Source organism: Pelecanus crispus, chromosome W (assembly GCF_030463565.1).
Source record: "Pelecanus crispus isolate bPelCri1 chromosome W, bPelCri1.pri, whole genome shotgun sequence".
In the NCBI taxonomy this organism is placed as follows: Eukaryota; Metazoa; Chordata; class Aves; order Pelecaniformes; family Pelecanidae; genus Pelecanus; species Pelecanus crispus.
The window spans coordinates 17,964,920-17,986,243 of record NC_134675.1 but is presented as its reverse complement, the minus strand read 5'-3'; the positions used below and the strand labels follow the sequence as shown (position 1 = coordinate 17,986,243).

The window sequence follows — 21,324 nt, the reverse complement described above, 5'->3', positions numbered from 1 at the left end:
TTCATTTGTAAATTAAATATTTTGCTGTAAATATGAACTAATTTTAAAGTACTTGTACTAATTGAATAGACAGCCTTCATCATTCAAGGATCTCAATACCTGAATGATAACGTGACTGAGAATCACTGGGACATAAGCTCTATAATCAGAATATTCAGGGGAGAAGGAGCTATAGGAGTATTTTTTTCAGATGGCAGATGATGATATTGGGTATCAAATGGGTATTTGCCCATTTTGTTTTTTGTGGGAAGGAGGTAGGCTGAGCATCAAGCTGGGTTCCTGGGCAGACTGAGTGGAAAGATGATTCATTGCTGCTTTTGATGGGATCAAGAAGGAAGGACATAAGAAATCCTTGCTAATCTGCATGTGTTGTATACAAATATAGAAAAACATAATAAGCTATAAGCAGTTTGATACCTCACATTCAGCTTGCTGATTCGCCCAAATCAAATCACTGGCCAAGTGCTGTTCTGTTCAGTGGGAGACAGAGGGTCTTGATGGATGATTCTTATCTCTCTCCAAGAGGTGCTGCTGTCTTTTATAGTTGTAATACTATGTTACCTATCCAATAATTGCCATTAGCTTCTATGTGCACATGATCAATGCATGATAGGCTCAATCAAAATACAGAGATTTGGCAAGACATTAAAGTCATTGTAGTTTCAGGTTACCCCATCTTGGTTTCATATCAAAGCTTTTTGCAGCAGAAGTTTCATTTCAGTAAGCTGATAATACCTACTTTAAAATCCTTCATAACAGCAAAAAGATTCCCCATAGGTGCAACTATGAACAAACTATGAGGCGTTTATGCTGGATAGTAGTGAGTGATGAGGAAGTCTGTGTTGGCCCATGCTAAGGCCTGTGTTAGCCTAAGTAGGCCTATGGCAAGGCTTTGGCAGACTTACAGTGGATTTCAACAGTGTTGATAAGTGGGGTATCAGAACTAAAATAATTCATTTTCACAATTTGCAAGTCATATGCTATAAAAATTAACTTATTTGAAGATACAACTTGTTATACTACCTGGTTGGTAACAGAATGTCAGGTATAATGTTAGAAATAATATGAAATTTTAGAAGAAAATCCACCATTTTTAGGAGAAAATTTTACAGAAAATAAACCTAAAGCCTCTTTTTTTAAGTTCTGTTACTTTCTGATGGTTCAGAGCTTCTCCTTCTGACATTTCTTACCTTTCCTTTCCATTGTTACTAACCTTCCAGGTTTCACTGCATAATTGGATAAGAAATGAATGAGAAAATGAAATTTGCAAAACTCTTTATCAGGAAGTATAATATTTGTTCTTGTTACAGCATAGGTAAAACACAACTGTTTTACTAGTAAGATGGTATTTCTGGTTGTATATATTTGAGTGAGTGACAATGAATACGTTCCTGGCAATCTCAGATAATGGTCAGGTCTTTCTGCCATGCAGAACTCATGTTAGGATCCCAATGTTCAGGAGAAGGTCCAAAAGGGTGACTCAAAATATGTGTTTAGAATACTATATGATACTGTAGTAGAATATTATATACAATGCATATAGTTATGTGATCTGTTCTTCTAGAATAGTATTTATTTATTTTTTATTATAGTGAAATGGCTGTTCTTGTTGCATTTAAGAACAAATACAATAAAATCCTTGCATTAAAAAACTTTGTGTTTTATAGACTTAATAAAATAGGAAGTAAAGTTAAATGTCAAAAGCTGTTAAAGAAAGGATAAGAGTCATCATAAGAGAAATTCTTAGGTCGCCAACACAATTCATAAGAAATTTCAGACGAGATTTAGATTTTTTCTTGTTATAAAATATGCATATTATGAAAAATAATTTTTTTGCCTTTGTGGAGTTGAGTCAGTATATCTTTTTCTCATGAGATATCCCTGATACAGAAGATTCCTTCTAAAAAAAAAGAGTAAGCTTTGCTAGAAATAAGGTAAATACGATTGAAAGAAATGTAAGCGAATTTTCTTAGTCTTCCTCATTCTGTTTAACAAGCTGTAGCATTGTGAGTGCTTGTAATGGAATTATGTTAGGGTTGTTTTTAACTGCAATACCACTTTCTTGTTTATAAATATTAGGAATTTAAAAGTACTATTCAGGTAATTTCAATTGAATAACACCTTTTTAGAATAATAAATTATTCACTGCATGAGAGCAAGAGGCTGTCCTTAATTAAGAAATGAAAAATAAGAAATGAGAGTATAGGATATTGAAACTAAGATTAAAATAATATACAACTAATGTTTGAGAAAGCTATTGTGGTGATGAATAAAATCTTACAGCTTTCCTACATGGTATAAATAATGTTCTCTGTACTCTCATGGTCATATTACAATGGAGAATAGCTGAGGAAATATAATTACTTTGTATGGTGAATGTCAAAAGATTAGTGACATCTACTGTTTAAATAACAAGCCTTAAGTTCACAGAATGTGAATTTGTCTTGTGTTATACAAGATCAATAAAAGCATGTGTTCCAGAATTATTGTCGTAGGACATACCTATATACTGTATCCAAGAGCAACTACAGAAAAGAAAATGTTATACTTCTGACATGTATGTATGTTGTGTTTTAACCCAGCAGGCAGCTAAACACCACACAGCTGTTTGCTCACTCTCCCCTTCCCCAGTGGGATGGGGGAGAGAATCGGAAAACAGAAAGTAAAATTCGTGGGTTGAGATAAAGACAGTTTAATAGGACAGAAAAGGAAGGGAAAATAATAATAATAGTAATAATAATATACAAAATAAGTGATGCACAATGCAATTGCTCACCACTCGCCGACCGATACCCAGCCAGTTCCCGAGCAGCGGTCACTGCCCCCCAGCCAACTCCCCCCAGCTTATATACTGAGCATGACGTCATGTGGTATGGAATAGCCCTTTGGTCAGTTTGGATCAACTATTCTGGCTGTGCCCCCTCCCAGTTTCTTGTGTACCTGGCAGAGCATGGGAAGCTGAAAAAGTCCTTGACTAGCATAAGTAGTACTTAGCAACAACTAAAAACATCAGTGGGTTATCAACATTCTTCTCCTACTAAATCCAAAACACAGCACTATGCCTGCTACTAGGAAGAAAATTAACTCTGTCCCAGCCGAAACCAGAACATTATAACACACTAATTATGCCGCTATCATGTAAAACATTTAGACATTTCTACCTCATATCTTCATTTTAATTACACACAGTTCATTTTTAGCTGTTCTATGTACTCTTAGCTTTCATTGTTCTCAACAGGAATTTTAATTTCCCTGTGCTTGCCATTGAATTTTTAAGAGATAGAACATGAAGTTCCAGTATGCCATTAGACATGTTCTTCCAGATTTTATTTTGTGCAAACTGGATTCTTTGAGTAGGAAAAGACATAATTTGCAAATTACTTTCAAATTCCCTAATTTCTTCCAGAGAGAAAAATGTACCCTAATATTGAACAATTTAGACATTTACGTGCTCTTTCAGGAATACTTCCATTATCCATTTTCTTATCTACTCCACTCCTATTTCTTAAACAATGCTTTTTGAAAGGTTTTAAAAGTGAAGTTTGGAGAACATCATAGCTTTAATAATAATAATTGGAAGGAAATGGTAAGGTGTGAATCTAGAACTATCAAGACATACCTCCCACTGACATTGAATACTAAATTAAAAGCTCAGACTTTTTACAGCCAGATGAACTTTCATTCCATGAATTAGAAGTTAATTCATTTGCTTTTAACACCAGCTATCTGGCTGTATTTAAAAAAAAATGGTTGTCTGCTTGCCATCTTTGTAGTAAGAATTTTACTATTAAATTGTAGTGAAAAATGAACCGATTCCACAGAGCAAAGTTTAATTGCAGGAGACATTGTAAACCAGTGTTGTGTGTGTACGTAAGTGCATTAAATATAACTTGCCATGCTGAAATCAACAGAAAAAAAGGTCTTTGAATTCAACTGGAAAAGAAGTAGATCTGTAGATGGTAATAATTGCTTTTGCTATACTTCAGATATGTTATTTATGAAGTTGCCATGAAGTTACACTAGTATTACTTATTTTTACCTATTTACTGTATTTTGGAGTTCAAAGTTTCATATTAAATCTGTTCAGAAAGTTAAGAGGCCCTCTTGTATATACCATCAAATACCAACATTTCATAGCCAGGAGATGTAAGAATGTATAGTTCTGGCTGATTGGTAGTGGTGGTTTCACAGATTTTTTAAGCTTTTTTTTTAATAGTTTGTAGCAAAAAGAAAGATGGATTGCAGGATTTCATTTTTACAGTGGGTAAAGGAGACATTAGTGCAGATGATGAACAACCAGCTAGATCATAGGATAAGAAAAAAACAAAATGGATGGATTAGGGAGGGGGGGAAGAAGGGCAGCCAAGAAGGTCACCTCAGAAATGAGATATGGAATTCTTCTCTGAGCATAGATCATTGACCAAATAGTAAGTATATGCATCAATATTTGCTAAGCAAAGCCAAAACACTCTTTAATGTACACTGTTACTTTTCTTTCCAATGTAGAACTTTTCCTGGTTTTACCTTATAATGGAAAATTCTAGTTATTGTTTCTAGAAAAAGAAATATATGCTGCACTGAGATATAACGTATCGGTTCAATATTTTATTGGCTTCCTGATACTGATTCTTGACAGTCCAGGAGTGTATCGCAGGTGTCTCAGACAGGAAACTAATTTTAATTGAAATTAAAGTTCCCTGTGTCTTGAGAGGTTTTTCAGAAGTGCTTCAGGGCCTTACATTGCTGCAGTTTTATCAACGAAATATTATATTCAGTGTAGGTGTGTGGCTGTGTACACAGTGAAAAATAGCAAGATGGAGGAAGAACATAAAATGGGTTTTAGTTTGTCTCCATGAAAAATTTGATTTTTAAGTTTATCCAACTGAAAAGCATTATGTTTTAGAGGGTATATTACTTCTGCATGACCATAGATGGCATACAGTTCTACATATCAAACAACTAAGTAATTACTATTTTCCAACCTATTGTTGATCTTTCTTAGAGCATCAAGATATTTTTCTCATAAAGCTGAGAGAAGCTTAGGTGAGGTTTTTTATCTTCAGCTCTATTGAAAGTTAGATTCAGTTCCAATAGATATTGGTAAAAAAAGACTTTGAACAAATTTGAGCAAATGCATCCATCACAAATTGAATCCAGTTGGATCATACATCTTAAAGGAACCACAGTTACTTAGAATTAATAAAATAAAACGTACAGTAAGCTAAGTGCATGTTATTTTCTTTCACTTTTTGTCATTGCTCTGTAGTTTTCAGCCTCTTTCTATCTTTTTTGGCAGAATTATAGTGTGAGGACATACTTTTATGAAACATTTTTATACCACTGTGAGTACTGACTGAGAGAGGGACTTACTGTTTATCAAAGGATATTTCAGTCAGTGAAGAAAGTCTTATCGGCATGTTAACTGATTTGGAAGATTGAGAGCGATCATCAAGGTACATGGAGCTGTAAGAATTGTTGAATCAATGTTACAGTATTTTGTTGTTCACAGATTCAAGCTGAGTCACTCAAGTCTGCCAGAAAAAGATTAGAAACCTGGCAAAGTTGGATATCAGATATTTCATCAAATCTCATGGGTTCTGGGAAATAAAAATAAATCAGTGAAACAAGGGCCAAGTCCCAGTTTTGAAAAATTTTACATAGGAATTAAGATGGCAGAATAAGTAATGTTACTTGATTAGAAAGGCTTCCTGCTTTTGGAGTAATTTCTGGGCAGGATTTTGGAGATCAGTATGATGAGTAAGCTTATAAATGTTCAAAAGAGGGGTTTTTACACTTACCTGCTATGAATATCACTTCTTCATAGTTAGTTGGTTACAAACATCTCCATTCCCATTTACTAATGATTGAATTGACTGTCCTGACTATTTGTTATCATAGACCTTCCTGACTCCTCATTCACTGCCAGGAAGCTGCCCTTCCTTCCCATTATTGCTTGTGCAGACTGTCTTCTCCTGCACATGATTATCTGGACTAGTTTGCTTATCCTGCTTGTAAGAGCATGGATGGAATCATGAACCCTCACTCCCTCCTCAGTTTCTTTTACTGGAAGTACCTCTTCTCCCTTTTGTACTTCCAATAATCCTTATGGGAGCTGAAGTAACTGCTTACATGAAAAACTAGTAATAGATAAGGGTTTAATATCTTTCTAGCTTGAAATGATCAGAAATTATCATGTGCCTGAACAGAAATTCTGAGTCTATGAAAACAAATGACAAAATTGAGATGACAAGACCTCCCATGTCTGCTATTGTCTTATTTTAGTTGAATTAAAGTGTGAAATAATATTACTGTGGTTACAGATATATAGTTATCTTGGTTATTTATTAATTTGTTTTAATTTACAAGTGTTTGTTTAACTTCTCAGTGTGTATTGTTTTTCTTCTATAAAACAGCTGGACTTGAATTGTAATTGAAAATAGCTGTTTATATGTTTGTAAGTAAATAAATGTCTTTCCTACCACAAGGGAGCATTGTAAGCTTCAGAAAGCATCAAGCAGAGAAAGCCCTCAGAAAAATTTAAAATTTATGGAAGATTTTCCAATGTAAAATATAAAGACATATTTTCGTCCTTAAACATACAATTCCAGCTTTTTTTAACCAGGAAGTAGCCACTGTATTGAAGTGCTTCAGCTTCCTATTGGAGTCTTGCTATAAGGAACTGCTATAGTGCCTGGTAATCTTTTATATTTGACAGTGAGCCAGCATTTTTCTTTGATAGTTTTATTCTATGATAGTTTTAATTTATTCTTTAAACTCACGCAGTTCAATCCTACTGGTGTTTTGATGCCTTGCAGTAGATGTTGTCCAAACTTTCACCTGGAAGGTAGGGCAGTCATCAGGCACAATGATGTAACTCAAAATGCCATGAGGGGGAACAGAAATAATATGGAGTCTTCTGCGAGCAATGATGGCAAGGGCCCTGACGTGGCACTGATATGCTGGACAGAATGGTGCTCCCTAGAGAAGCCTGCAGTTTAGGAAGCCAAAATTTGTATGATAGCTTTGCTGCACACAGTTTGGGACCATGTTTGGCACAGGAGACCAGACTACAATTAATCCTAAGTAAACCTCTCTAACTTCATATAATGAAAAATCTGAGGAGCCTCAGCACCAGCTACTTCAGTCTGTTTATCTGCTTCTCTTGCACTGAATTATTTGATAATGTAAACATACCCATTGGACATAATTCAGATCCACTTCAGCTAATTTACTAGTTGCAGCTACTGATTTAATATTAAAAAACAAACAAACAAACAAAAATTTGACAATATTGTTCACTTATTTCCCCTAAAATTCTGGGCTATATACACCACTTTCACTGATGAATCGTATACTTCTTTTATATTCTGATATGCATATTCATGACAAATTCATTTCATATCTAGCATAGCATATTATTCATATCCCCTTTTTCAGAGTTAGCATAAAGAATTACAATAGGTATCCATGCACTAGAAATAGTCTGTAAGGCAGTGGTGAGTCACACTGAACACAATACTACATGCAGCTCTGGACACTGATATTAAAAAGTGGTAAATAAATTGGTAATTCAGAAAAAAGAAAAAATATAGACAAAATTCACATTCAGAGAAAGCTGAATGATAAAATTCCAAAGGAGAAAAAGTACTTCATTTAAATAATCCAATAAATATAGCAAAATAGATGTGATTAAAAGTAAGAAAGGAAAAATAGTCTGATTATTGGGTAATCTAATTTTATAAGTTTGAAAATGAAACCTGAAATTCTATCACTTGTAGCATGTATGTATATCATAGAATCATAGAATGGCTTGGGTTGGAAAGGAACTTTAAAGATCATCTAGTCCAACCCCCCCTGCCATGGGCAAGGACATCTTTCACTAGATCAGGTTGCTCAAAGGCCCATCCAACCTGGCCTTGAACACTTCCAAGCACTGGGACATCCACACCTTCTTTGGGCAACCTGTTCTAGTGTCTCACTGCCCTCATCATAAAAAATGTCTTCCTTATGTCCAATCTACATCTATTGTCTTTCAGTTTAAAACCCTTGTCCTGTCACTACAGGCTCTGGTAAAAAGTCTCTCTCCATCTTTCTTATAAGCCCCCTTTATATATTGAAAGGTCGCAATAAGGTCTCCCCAAAGCCTTCTCTTCTCCAGGCTGAATAACCCCAAATCTCTCAGCCTTTCTTCATAGGCCTTTCTTCATATAGCCTTTCTTCAACGTACCTGTAAAAGCTCTTATTATTATTCTTCACATCCCTCGCCAAATTCAGCTCCAGCTGTGCCTTAGCTTTCCTAATGCATCCTATGCATCCAGGCAGCATCCCTATATTCTTCCCAGGATACATGTCCCTGGTTCCACTGCCTGTGCAATTTCCTTCATACACTTTAGTTTGACCAGGAGGTCCTTACTCAGCCATGCTGGTCTCCTGCCTTCCTTGCCTGATTTTTACACATGGGAATCGAGAGCTCTTGCGCCCTAAGAAAGATATCCTTAAAGAGCTGCCAACCCTCTTCTGCTCCTTTGTCCCTGAGGGCAGTTTCCCAGGGGCTCCCATCCACTATTTCCTTAAACAACTGAAAGTTTGCTCTCCTAAAATTCAGGGTCCTGACTCTACTCTTCACCTGGCCTATATCCCTCAAGACTGCGAATTGTGTCTCTGTGTGTCTGTGTGTGTGTCTAAAGTAAACTTCAGCCAAATTATATAAAATTAGCATTTAGATTTGAAGAATGTATTTCTCTTTTTATGGTACTAGTTGCCATGGTTGCGTCCCAAAAATGCTAACTATGTGCTACCAAAGGAAATTGGTATTTTTATTCTTTACTTAAAGAAAGGGAATTTAGTTTGTCCTGTCACCAGGTAATTGCTTTGGTTTTGTAAATTCTTAGGCCCCACTTTTCTATGCATGACTCCCCTGTATTATATCAATTCATTTGCAGAGCAGGTTTGCAGAATGCTTTCCTCTTAAGAAATTATGTGTTCTTTAGAAAAACTAAACAAAGCTGGAAAAAGTATAGTCAAATACTTGAACAAATTGAGTTTAAAAACAATGGCTGAATTCCTGATTCCATTAAGTTATTTAACTTTAGTAGAACTAGGATTTCACACTGTGGATTGTATTTACAGTAAATAGTTAAAAAGCAGGCATTGACTGTTTTTAACTGTATGGAAAATACTTTTTTCCTTTCTTATTTTTATATAGGAAGATTTAGCTCGCAACTCCAACTTCATTAGCAGTTTCATAATGTTCCAGCCTCATCTCTTTCACACTTTCTTCTTTGTAGTGAGTTAGAGACCAGTTTCTACCCTGGGATTTGCTTCCATCTTTAAATCCAACTACTAAGGCTAAGCAGACTTACATCTGACTTGCATTTCCAAATGACACATACAGAACTTTAGTCCCATGGAAGTTGTGTCTGTATCGCAATGACTATTCCATGCATTTTACATTACAGCCGTCACAGCTGCTGTTCACCCTTCTTTTCCCTAAATATTCCATATACTCTAGCTTAATGTATTTCAGAGAAACAGAGGTCTAGGAGAGCAGGCAAATCTATTCACCAGTAATGTGATTATAAATTGCAAACAAGGCTAGAAGGGTAAAATTTAAAAAAAACCCAGGGACTTCTATTCTGGTCAGAGTCCATCTTGGATAAACACTTTTTGGACACTTAATTTTCCTTATAATTCAGTTGGATATCAAATAGATTTTTAATGAATATTAAAAATGTTATGGTTATCAAATTTATACATATTTGTGCCTTCTATGTTCTGCAGTGTTTCAGGCAGTTCAAGAGCATAGGAATGGCTGCATTTCATTTTAATAAAGTTTATCTATAGATCATCTAGTATAGGAAATATTGAAATCCAAGAGGCAATCCAGCAGTGGTGTTATTCCTGTGTGTGGCATTAGGCATTCCTGAGTCTCACATTTTGCTCAGCACATTACATGCCATCAGATGTGCATGGGAAAAATGTGTTGCAAAAATCAACAGGGATATCAATGCAAAGATGACTATATTATAGGCTAAAATGACTATGATGCAATTTTCATCAAAATAATTGTTCAGAAAAATACAGACAATAACTATTAAGTTCTTAAAATGTTGAAAAACAATGCAGATGAAAAACCTGTAGATGCTGCTGCTAAGAACATTTCTGTCCCACATGCAGACATTGTGAAGGTAACCACAGGAATAGGGAAATGGTGGGAGGAATAGATCATATATTGTTTTATTGCTCCATTTCCAGGTTCTCAGTCTGCTATGATGATATTTGCTTCTCTTCAGGAACTGCTTATTGTCTACCACGCCCATCTTTGCCTCTTTTAAAATATCTGGTACAGAAATATTGTTTTACTAGGAAAATGGAGAATACATGGTAACTTACCCGAGTAAAACTCAAAGAAGGTAAAAGTTTTACAATGTGTCAATAGATCTGTATACTCACTGGAGCCTTCTCCAGGCTGCAAGCAGTAAGTTTAGAGTTGTTTAATTTTCCTCCATTATTATCTCTGTAGGTGACAGGTACCATATAATGTGTGGTAGCAACTTGGGTTTCTTCCTAATAAAACGCACCCAGAACAGGAAGCTCCAAGAAGCAGGAGTGACCCTGTCACTCATCACAGCAGGAGGCTGGATCAGCTCCACTCTCTTCCACATAGAATTACCAATCTCATTATTTAAAAAAAAAATACTGCATTACTTAAAAATGCAAAACATTCAGAAAATGGGAAGCCTGGGTTTTATTTTATTTCTCTCTTCTTAACTCTGAAGCAATTTTCAGTCTCTTTTTCACAGTCATCTAGCTTAAACTGTTTCCTTTTTAATGAAAATTGAGATTCATAATTAACACAGTTATTCAATGCGTAGAATGAGAGTCTTCATATCAGACACCAAGTATTAGGAGATTAGAACAAAAAAAAGAGGTGATAACATTATATAGGGTTTGTGCTTTACTTCTGTACTTCTAAAGGGACAGTTTATGCCCTTTGAGATATGAGTGATCTTTATCATGGTCAAGAAGTAAAATAGAAAGTTTATCTCTGAAACATAAACATATTGGGGAAGGTATTCTTCTGAAGTCCTACTGCCACCCCTTCTATATAACTAATTGAATTATATACCTAATTTAGTATGCCCAATATTTTTGTATCTACCTCAAAGTATACCTTATTGTAATTGTGTATTTTTTCATTAGTAGCTGACCATTTTGCAGACTACAAAAATTAATATAATCTTCTGATTCTCATACTACAATTGTTCATCAGAAATGACTGTACAATAAGTAAACTTTATATCTTAATTTTGTTTCAGATATGTGTATATGAAGGCATTTGCAATAACTACTGTAGACAAAATACGAATATAGTTTTCCGTACAACAGTTCCTTAAGATTGTTTTTTGTTACTATGTTTATAGAGTTCAGGACAACTTTCACTTGCTTGAAAAAACTAGCAGTAGAAAAGGAAATACTGTGATGGTGTGTAGGGTGGGACTGAGGGTGAAGTTCACTGCATGCAGTGGTTTCCTTATTGAGCTGTACAGTCCTCAGTAGATGAAGCAATTTGCTTTGTCCTAGTGAACCAAATGTATCCCATTCTGCAATTCTGCATGGGATGCTGTAACTTTCCATCATCTACTACCATGACCCATGCCAAACTCTATCACATATTTAGCAAAGCACTTAGAAAAAAATCAGGTACATAATGGTTATCAAGTAAGTTCTTAGAGGGTGGGGATGACGACAATAATGTAAATAAATTTGCAATTTCGAATTAGGAACACTATTATAATCAATAGTGTGTGTGTGTATACATATATATATGTGGTAGTTTGACCCTGGCTGGATGCCAAGTGCCCACCAAAGCCACTCTATCACTCCCCTTCTCAACTGGACAGGGGAGAGAAAATATAACCAAAAAGCTCGTGGGTCGAGATAAGGACAGGGAGAGGTCACTCAGCAATTACCATCACGGGCAAAACAGACTTGACTTGGGGAAAAACAGTTTAATTTATTACCAGTAAAAACTGAGTAGGAGAGAGGAGTGAGAACATGTGTAGGGTAATGAGAAATAAAAACAAATCTTAAAGCCCCTTCCCCCCACCCCTCCCTTCTTCCCGGGCTCAACTTCACTCCCAATTTTTTTCTACCTCCTCCCCACAAGCAGTGCAGGGAGACAGGGAATGGGGGTTGCAGTCAGTTCATCACACGCGGTTTCTGCCTCTCCTTCCTCCTCAAGGGGAGGACTCCTCACACTCTTCCCCTGCTCCAGTGTGGGGTCCCACCCACGGGAGACAGTCCTCCACAAATTTCTCCAGTGTGGGTCCTTCCCACAGGCTGCAGTTCTTCACGAACTGCTCCAGCGTGGGTCCCTTCCAGGGGGTGCAGTCCTTCAGGAACAGACTGCTCCAGCGTGGGTCCCCCATGGGGTCACAAGTCTTGACAGCAAACCTGCTCCAGCGTGGGCTCCTCTCTTTCCACAGGTCCACAGGTCCTGCCAGGAGCCTGCTCCAGCACGGGCTCCACACGGGGTCACAGCCTCCTTCAGGCATCCACCTGCTCCAGCATGGGATCCTCCATGGGCTGCAGGTGGATATCTCCTGCACCACTAACCTCCATGGGCTGCAGGGGGACAGCCTGCCTCACCATGGTCTTCACCACAGGCTGCAGGGGAATCTCTGCTCTGGCCCCTGGAGCACCTCCTCCCCCTCCTTCTTCACTGACCTTGGTGTCCGCAGCATTGTTCCTCTCACATATTCTCACTCCTCACTCCAGCTGCAGTTTGTGTCCTGGGCCTTTTTTTTTTCTTTCCCTTTCTTAAATATGTTATCACAGAGGCGCTACCACTGTTGCTGATTCGCTCGGCCTTGGCCAGCGGTGGGACCGCCTTGGAGCCGGCTGGCATTGGCTCTATCAGACTGGACATAGGGGAAGCTTAGAATCATAGAATCGTTTAGGTTGGAAAAGACCTTTAAGATCATCCAGTCCAACCATTAACCTAACATTACCAAGTCCACCACTAAACCAATTAAGGGTAGAGTAGCAATTTCATGTTGCCTGGTTTGGTGGCTGGATTATTTTTAATGAAAGTAAAAACTAGGAATCATTAAGATTGGAAAGGATCTCCAAGATCATCAGTCCAACCATCAACCCAACACCACCATGCCTACTAAACCATGTCCCAAAGTGCCACGTCTACCCGTTTTTTGAACACTTCCAGGGATGGGGACTCCACCACCTCTCTGGGCAGCCTGTTCCAATTCTTGACCACCCTTTCCGTAAAGAAATTTTTTCTAATTTCCAACCTAAACCTCTCCTGGTGCATCTTGAGGCCATTCCCTCTTGTCCTATCGCTAACTACATGGGAGAAGAGACCAACACCCACCTCACTACAACCTCCTTTCAGGTAGTTGTAGAGAGCGATAAGGTCTCCCCTCAGCCTCCTCTTCTCCACACTAAACAACCCCAGTTCCCTCAGCCGATCCTCATAAGGCCTGTGCTCCAGACCCTTCACCAGCTTCGTTGCCCTTCTCTGAACATGCTCCAGCACCTCAATGTCTTTCTTGTATTGAGGGGCCCAAAACTGGACACAGTATTCCAGGTGAAGCCTCACCAGCGCCGAGTACAGGGGGACAACCACCTCCCTGCTCCTGCTGGCCACACTAGTCCTGATACAAGCCAGGATGCTGTTGGCCTTCTTGGCCACCTGGGCACACTGCTGGCTCATGTTCAGCTGGCTGTCCACCAACACCCCCAGGTCCTTTTCTGCCAGGCAGCTTTCCAGCCACTCTTCCCCAAGCCTGTAGCGTTGCATGGGGTTGTTGTGACCAAAGTGCAGGACCCAGCACTTGGCCTTCTTAAACCTCATACAGTTGGCCTCGGCCCATCGATCCAGCCTGTCCAGATCCTTCTGCAGGGCCATCCTACCCTCGAGCATATTGACACTCCCACCCAGTTTGGTGTCATCTGCAAACTTACTGAGGGTGCACTCAGTCCCCTCATCCAAATAGTTGATAAAGATATTAAACAAGATTGGCCCTAAAACAGAGCCCTGGGGAACACTGCTCATGACCGGTCGCCAACTGGACTTAACTCCATTTACAACTACTCTCTGGGCTTGGCCACCCAGCCAGTTTTTTACCCAGCGAAGAGTACGCCCGTCCTCCATGAGCCTCCAGCTTCTCTAGGAGAATGCTATGGGAGACGGTGTCAAAGGCTTTACTGAAGTCCAGGTAGATGACGACCACAGCCTTTCCCTCATCCACTAGGTGGGTCACCTGGACATAGAAGGAGATCAGGTTTGTCAAGCAGGACCTGCCTCTCATGAACCCATGCTGGCTGGTCCTGATCCCCTAGTTGACCTGCACATGCCTGTTGAGCGCACTCAAGATGATCTGCTCCGTAATTTTCCCTGGCACCGAGGTCAGGCTGACAGGCCTGTAGTTCCCCGGGTCCTCCTTCCGGCCCTTCTTGTAGATGGGCGTCACATTGGCAAGCCTCCAGTCATCAGGGACCTCCCCTGCTAACCAGGACTGCTGAGAGATGAGGGAAAGTGGCTTGGTGAGCTCCTCTGCCAGCTCCCTCAGTACTCCCAGGTGGATCCCATCTGGCCCCATAGACTTGTGAGTGTCCAGGTGGCATAGCAGGTCGTTAACTGCTTCCTCCTGGATTATGGGGGCTCCATTCTGCTCCCCATCCCTGTCTTCCACCTCAGGGGGCTGAATGCCCTGGGGATAACTGCTCTGACTATTAAAGGCTGAGGCAAAGACGGCATTAAGTACCTCAGCCTTTTCCTCATCCTTGGTGACAATGTTCCCCCCTGCATCCAATAAAGAATGGAGATTCTCCTTGGCTCTCTTTTTGTTGTTAATGTATTTGTAGAAACATTTTTTATTATCTCTTACAACAGTGGCCAGATTGAGTTCTAGCTGTCCTTTTGCCTTTCTAGTTTTCTCTCTGCATGACCTAACGAGATCCCTGTACTCTTCCTGAGTTGCCTGCCCCTTCTTTCAAAGGTGGTAGAGTCTCCTTTTTTCCCTGAGTCCCAGCAAAAGCTCCCTGTCCAGCCAGGCTGGTCTTCTTCCCCGCCAGTTCGTCTTATGGCACATGGGGAGACAGCCTGCTCCTGCGTCTTAAAGACTTCCTTCTTGAAGAATGCCCAGCCTTCCTGGACCCCTTTGCCCTTCAGGACTGTCTCCCATGGGACTTTCTCAACCAGTGTCCTGAATAGGCCAAAATCTGCCCTCCGGAAGTCCATGGCAGTGGTTTTGCTGGCCCTCCTCCTTACGTCACCAAGAATCAAAAACTCTATCATATCATGGTTGCTAAGCCCAAGACAGCCTCTGACCATGACATCTCCCACGAGTCCTTCTCTGTTTGTAAACAGCAGGTCAAGTGAGGCACCTCCCCTGGTAGGCTCACTTACCAGCTGCGTCAGGAAGTTATCTAGCAGCTTCTAGCAGCTTCTCACAGAAGCCACCCCTGTAGCCCCCCCCGCTACCAAAACCTTGCCACGCAAACCCAAGACAGTATTTATCCTTGCTTAGAGCATTTTTAAAAACACTTAACACCTCCTGCCAATATCTAGTGAATGCATTTTATGTTTCAGTATAGCTGTTACTTTCAATATAGTTGTTATTTTCTAGAAATCTGACATTTATGAATAGACTATTTGTTTATCAACTTCAATTTCTAGTTAGACCATATTACAGTGCGCTGAAGTAATTTAAATGCTTAAGCTTTATCGGTAGTTTTTATTTTCTCCTGTTTTCTTTGACCTATACTACTTCCAAAGTTTGCCCTCTGATTAATATTATCTTTGTAACCTTAGTTCACAGGGATGTGTTCACCAAGACGCTATAAATCGTTTTATATGATAGCTCTCACTATGAGCTCACAGTGAGAGTGAGCAGTGCAATGCAGACTGTTCCTGGAATATAGGATACATTTTAGTTTTACAGGTGAAGAAAATAAAGGTTCTGTCAAATAATGTGTTTTTTAGATATAAGTCTGTTTTTTGTGGTTGTGTTCAGTTACTGAAGACAGTTGTTCGGGGCTTTTTTGTTTTGTTTTTCACGAGTGCTGAGGGAGCTGGAAGATGTCATTGCAAGGCCACTCTCAATAATATTTGATCAATCATGGTGACCAGAAGAAGTGCCCAAAGACTGGAGGAAGGTAAATGTCACTCCTATTTTCAAGAAGGGCAAGAAAGAGGACCCAGGGAACTACAGGCCTGTCAGCCTCACCTCCATCCCTGGGAAGGTGATGGAGCAGCTAATCCTGGGAAACATTTCCAGGCACATGAAGGAAAGAAAGTCATCAAGAGTAATCAGCATGGCTTCACCAAGGGCAAGTCATGCTTGACCAATCTGATAAATTTCTATGATGAAGTGACTGGCCTGGTAGAAGAGGGGAGAGCAGTGGCTATTGTTTACCTGGACTTGAGTAAGGCCTTTGACACCGTCTCCCAGCAGTGGGGTTGGACCAGATGACCTCCAGAGGTCCCTTCCAACCTCAACCATTCTATGATACTTTTGAGTTGTTTTTGCAAAATCTTTAAATCCCTTGTCTGAAAAATCTCAAAATGCTTTACAGGGAGTAATTGAATGTCACTTCTGCTCTGAGGTGGGGAAATGTACTCATTTTATAGTTGGGGAAAACTGAACAATATCCAACAATATGGAGAGCAAGTAGAAGAGTTGAAATTATTGAGAAATCATTACTGCATCTAACTTGGATCTTCTCTAGTTTCCTAGCACTATTCATCTGTGATAATGAGGATGACATTAAGAACTGAGTGATTAGTATTACAGTTAATATTTTCCATTATTATTCATTATGTGATAACTATAACAATATAAAAACATAAACAAATAAAAAAATATAAAGGAGAAGGCTGACAGAGCACTTGGAAGGATCTGCTTCTGACCCTCTAATATTTATTTTTCCTATCTGTTATTAGACACAGACTAATTGATATGACACATACTATTGATATGATCTCCACATAGAGCAAAAGTAGCAGCACATGAGTAGCAAGAAACTTCAGAAACAGGTATGTTTTGATTTAGCCAGCCCGCCAGCATTGGAAGTTACCTGAAGTGGCTGGAAGAGAGGAAGTGTCTGTAGTCCACAAAAAAACAAGTTTCACTTGTAGACCTGCCACCCCTCCTTTTTTGATCAGATAATAGACTATTTTGGTTGAATTAAATGTGCAGTGAAGGTATACTGATTCTGTTCACTAATTAATTGCTTGGTTTTATCAGCTGAGGGTGTTTTAAGTACCTGACCCAGGGAGAAGGTATAAAATGGCTAATTGCCTTCACTGAGGCAGTCTGTCCTGCTGGTTTAATAATGTGGTTGTGATTTTAACTGATGGAAATCAGTTGAAATACTAGGTATTACCTGCTGTGTGGTTCTTTCCAGGGGTGTTCTTAAAGAAAAGTTTATGAGGTTTAAGTCTTCACTGACAGACAATTCTTGGCATGAAGAAATTGCCTCCACTTCCTCTCTAACTTGCTGTTGGACTTTTAGCAAAAGTGTTGGGAGGTATCTGCTGTAGTTTCAGCATATTCAACTTGTATTAGCAACATGTGGTCACTGTGCTGTTTATGTTTATAGAAACTTCAGATTAGTGTTTAAAAATGAAATTTGAAAAAGAAATATTAATTTTTACTCTTTGATAGTTGGAGGAAGGGTTTTTTTCCTTTTGTTCTTAATTATCACTAGGAACTTCCATAATCTTGGTATGAGAAAGTGAAAGTCATGGTTATTCTTTTATTAATTAACTTGTTCTGTAGCAACTCAGTGTAATTTGTGCTCAATTTGTACAGCTTTCACAATGGAAAATAAGGAATATTTTCTCCTTTTCTAAGTTAAATACTGATTTTATGGAATTACTGCAGCAAGTAGTAATGCTGTATGAAAAGGAAAACAATTCCCCAGAGAGAGAGGGGCACCTAAATCCATGCAATTATATCTGTACTTCTTTGGGATGTTTGCTTTGGGGAAAGATAAGGAGAAGGAAAAGAAAACAGAACATATCTGGGTTTTTTTTTTTTTAAAGGCCATCTAGATAGTGTGATGAGTTACTACAAATATTTAACAGCAAAATTATCTGTAATATTGACTCTTCACAGTGGTTTTCTATCAAAAGCCCTATATACAGTTTCTTGTTGTTGAAAAGCATGTTTGAGATGGAGGGAGGGAAAAGAAGGATGTTGATTTTTCTGCGGTTCTCATCCAACACTGAACCAAAATACGTTTTCCTGTAATGCTCAGTAGATTTTGATTTTTGATGGAAACTGTAATGATAATAGAGGTAATATACAGCAAATTCTCTGGCTTTCACAATTATGAGAACTCGTTTCGGGCTGCTGCTTTGAGTTCTACCTCATTTTGCATCAAGTAAAATTTTCTAATCTGCAGGTTTATTTCTGTGACCTCAATGGGCAGTATAGCAACAGCAGCTCTTTGCCTTATGTCTGCTTATTTCATCATTGAAATGAGTATCTATTTGGTCTCTAGAAACCTAGTCTACATTGTGACATACTCACTCCTACTGATAAATTCAGCTATGATAGAAAAGATATAGGAACCTACTTGTGGTGGGTTGACCCCAACCAGCAACTAAACACCCACCAGCTGCTTTGTCACTTCCCCCGCAACGAGATGGGGGAAAGAATCAAAAGAGCAAAACTGAGAAAAACTCATGGGTCGAGATAAAGGCAGTTTAATAAGTGAAGGAAAAAAAGCAAGTGATGCAAAGGCAATCACTCACCACCTCCCACCAGCAGACCGATGCCCAGCCAGTCTCCAAGCAACAGCTACTTTAGAAAAAGTCTTCCCTTCCACCACCCTCCTCTCCAGTTTTATTGCTGAGCATGACGTTATATGGTATGAAATATCAATTTGATCAGTTCAGGTCAGCTGTCCTGGCTGTGTCCCCTCCCAGTCTCTTGCCCACCCCAGCCTACTCCCTGAGGGGGCAGAGTGAGGAAGAGAGAAGGCCTTGACACTGTGCAAGCACTGTTCAGAAATAGCTAAAACATTGGTGTGTTATCAACATTGTTTTAGTCAAATCCAAAACACAGTACCATATGGGCTGCTATGAAGAAAGTTGACTCCATCCCAGCCAGACCCAGTACACTACTTAAGATTTTTCTTCACATTTTAAATGACTTTTAGTAGTTTCAAATGTGTGAAAATATGGGGGGGTTATTTCTTGTTCTAACTTAGAGACCTGGCTGCAAGGAACTGCTTGGTAGATGAAAACAACATTTTGAAAATAAGTGATTTTGGAATGTCTCGTCAAGAGGATGATGGAGTTTATTCATCATCAGGCTTAAAGCAGATTCCTATCAAGTGGACTGCTCCAGAAGCTCTCAACTATGGTAAGGATATATCTTTATCTTCTTGGTATAAAAAATATAGAGTATAAGGTGCAAGGGGACTACATCATAGACAGTATTTGAGTATATAGATATATATTTTTTCCTTTTTCCCAGTTCAGATCAACAAATGTTTAAAATATTTTAGTTTTAATATTTCAGCCTCATTTAAGTTATGTAAAAATACTATTTTCCCTTCAAAAAGAACAAGGAAGCAACATCAAAATTGCTACTTATTCAACAGTAAAATAATGCTGTGGTTATGTTGCTAACTCGTTCCAGTGAGTGGGAAGTTCTGCGTACTTACAGCATTTTTAAAAATAAGGCAGAAGATTTTAACATTCTAGAGCACTCTATCAGATAAATGATTAGATAAATCATTGCACTGGAGAAAAAAAAGCTTTATTTATTTTTTTAAACTGCAGCTTTTGTTTATATGCACTTTTATATATTTCTATACTATTATGGGGGAAAAATCCATTATTTCTGATTGAGTGAAGTGGTCCATACTATGTGGGTAATAGTTTCAAAACAAAAATAGAAACTGATGGATTTAGCTTTTTAGCTTGTAGGTAAAACTAGAAAAATTAGTTCTTCTAAGTGAGCTGTGAAGAAGCAGCAGCATATTAAATGAATGAGGTCATATTTTGAATGCACTTCTCTCAACCAATTCTTTACTTGAGTTCTTAGAAAAAAAACTTAAACATTTTATATCTTCCTGTTAAGTTTCTCTAAATACTTCTCCCATCTTTTAGAGCTCTTGTTTAAAATGCATTGGAAATAATAATTTTCTGACTTATGATTGTTAGAAGAAGAATCCCTTTCATTAGCACTTTTGCAGAAGTTAATGCCATAACACAATAATGCAAATCTTCCCCTTGGAAGAATAATAAATGTAGTTAGAGTGACTGACCCTCTATTATCTATTTTTCTAAGAGGTGCTAGTGTTGCTAATGTTCACTGTGGAATACTATTTCTATTTTGGGTGTTTATTCGACTATAAAAGGTGGTTTGAATTTTTATTTTCATTGTTTCAAAAGTGCTTCTTGATTTGATATATAATGGAAACCCCTTCTCCACAGCCATACCAGTCCAGTCTACTACATTAAGCAGGAAACTGGCTTTTATGACAACACCTTCATTTTGTACTTCTGAGTCTTTGCTATTTTCCACACCTTACAGTAGAAGAACGTATAGCTGATTAACATCTTTACTTATTTGCTGTTTCCTAAAATTAATCAATACCCAGCCAGTTTTAAGTGATTTTCTGCAGTGTTTGGAAAATAACCTGTCTCAAACATTTGTTAAAGTATTCAGCAGTCTAATATTCAGCTTTCAAAATATGGTTGAAGCTTTCTGTGTTGGGTTTTTTTTTGATGGATCATTTTTTCCACTCCCTTGAAAAGTGCAAGTTAAAATAATTGGTTTGTGTTTTGCCATTCTAATTATATCATCATAAGTATTGTATTAATTTGTGTAGGTTAAGGATACCAGAGTGAAACAGAACTAAATGTGCAATATTTCAAAACTAGATGACAACCATTGAGCATTTCAGTTCTTAATGGCAAAATTTAGTGGTTGGTGGAAAATGAGAAATAGGGTCATTTGGTCATTACATGAATGATACAGTGCTTAAGAGAATAAATAAAAGTGCCTTTTTTAAACACTTCTGGATTCACTTTATATGACATTAATAGCAGTCACAAAAATATTTTAAATGACAAAATTCAGGTTGGGAAGTCTAGAAACTGGATTAAGGTAAATGGAACTTTTAGGGAGTTGTGTGTGAAGTCATGAATGAAATCTTTATGCTACTGGAGCATATGAAAGATTTAACCTTTAGTTCAGTGGGTACTGTTCAGTGCCATTCCATACCATTATTTTTACTTGGGACTATATGATTTCCATCACTTCCAGCAAGTGAAAAATT

The 21,324-nt window shown here is 38.4% G+C and overlaps 1 protein-coding gene across 2 annotated transcripts in view; it reads left to right on the top strand.

Moving 5' to 3' along the window:
• Positions 1-21,324, top strand: part of LOC142596461 (tyrosine-protein kinase Fer-like) — a 187,981-nt gene that overhangs the window by 163,425 nt on the left and 3,232 nt on the right. For both annotated transcript variants that reach the window (XM_075725571.1, XM_075725572.1), the window contains one exon: positions 19,243-19,397. In XM_075725571.1, the coding sequence (XP_075581686.1) occupies positions 19,243-19,397 (155 nt within the window). The remainder of the gene's footprint in view (positions 1-19,242; positions 19,398-21,324) is intronic.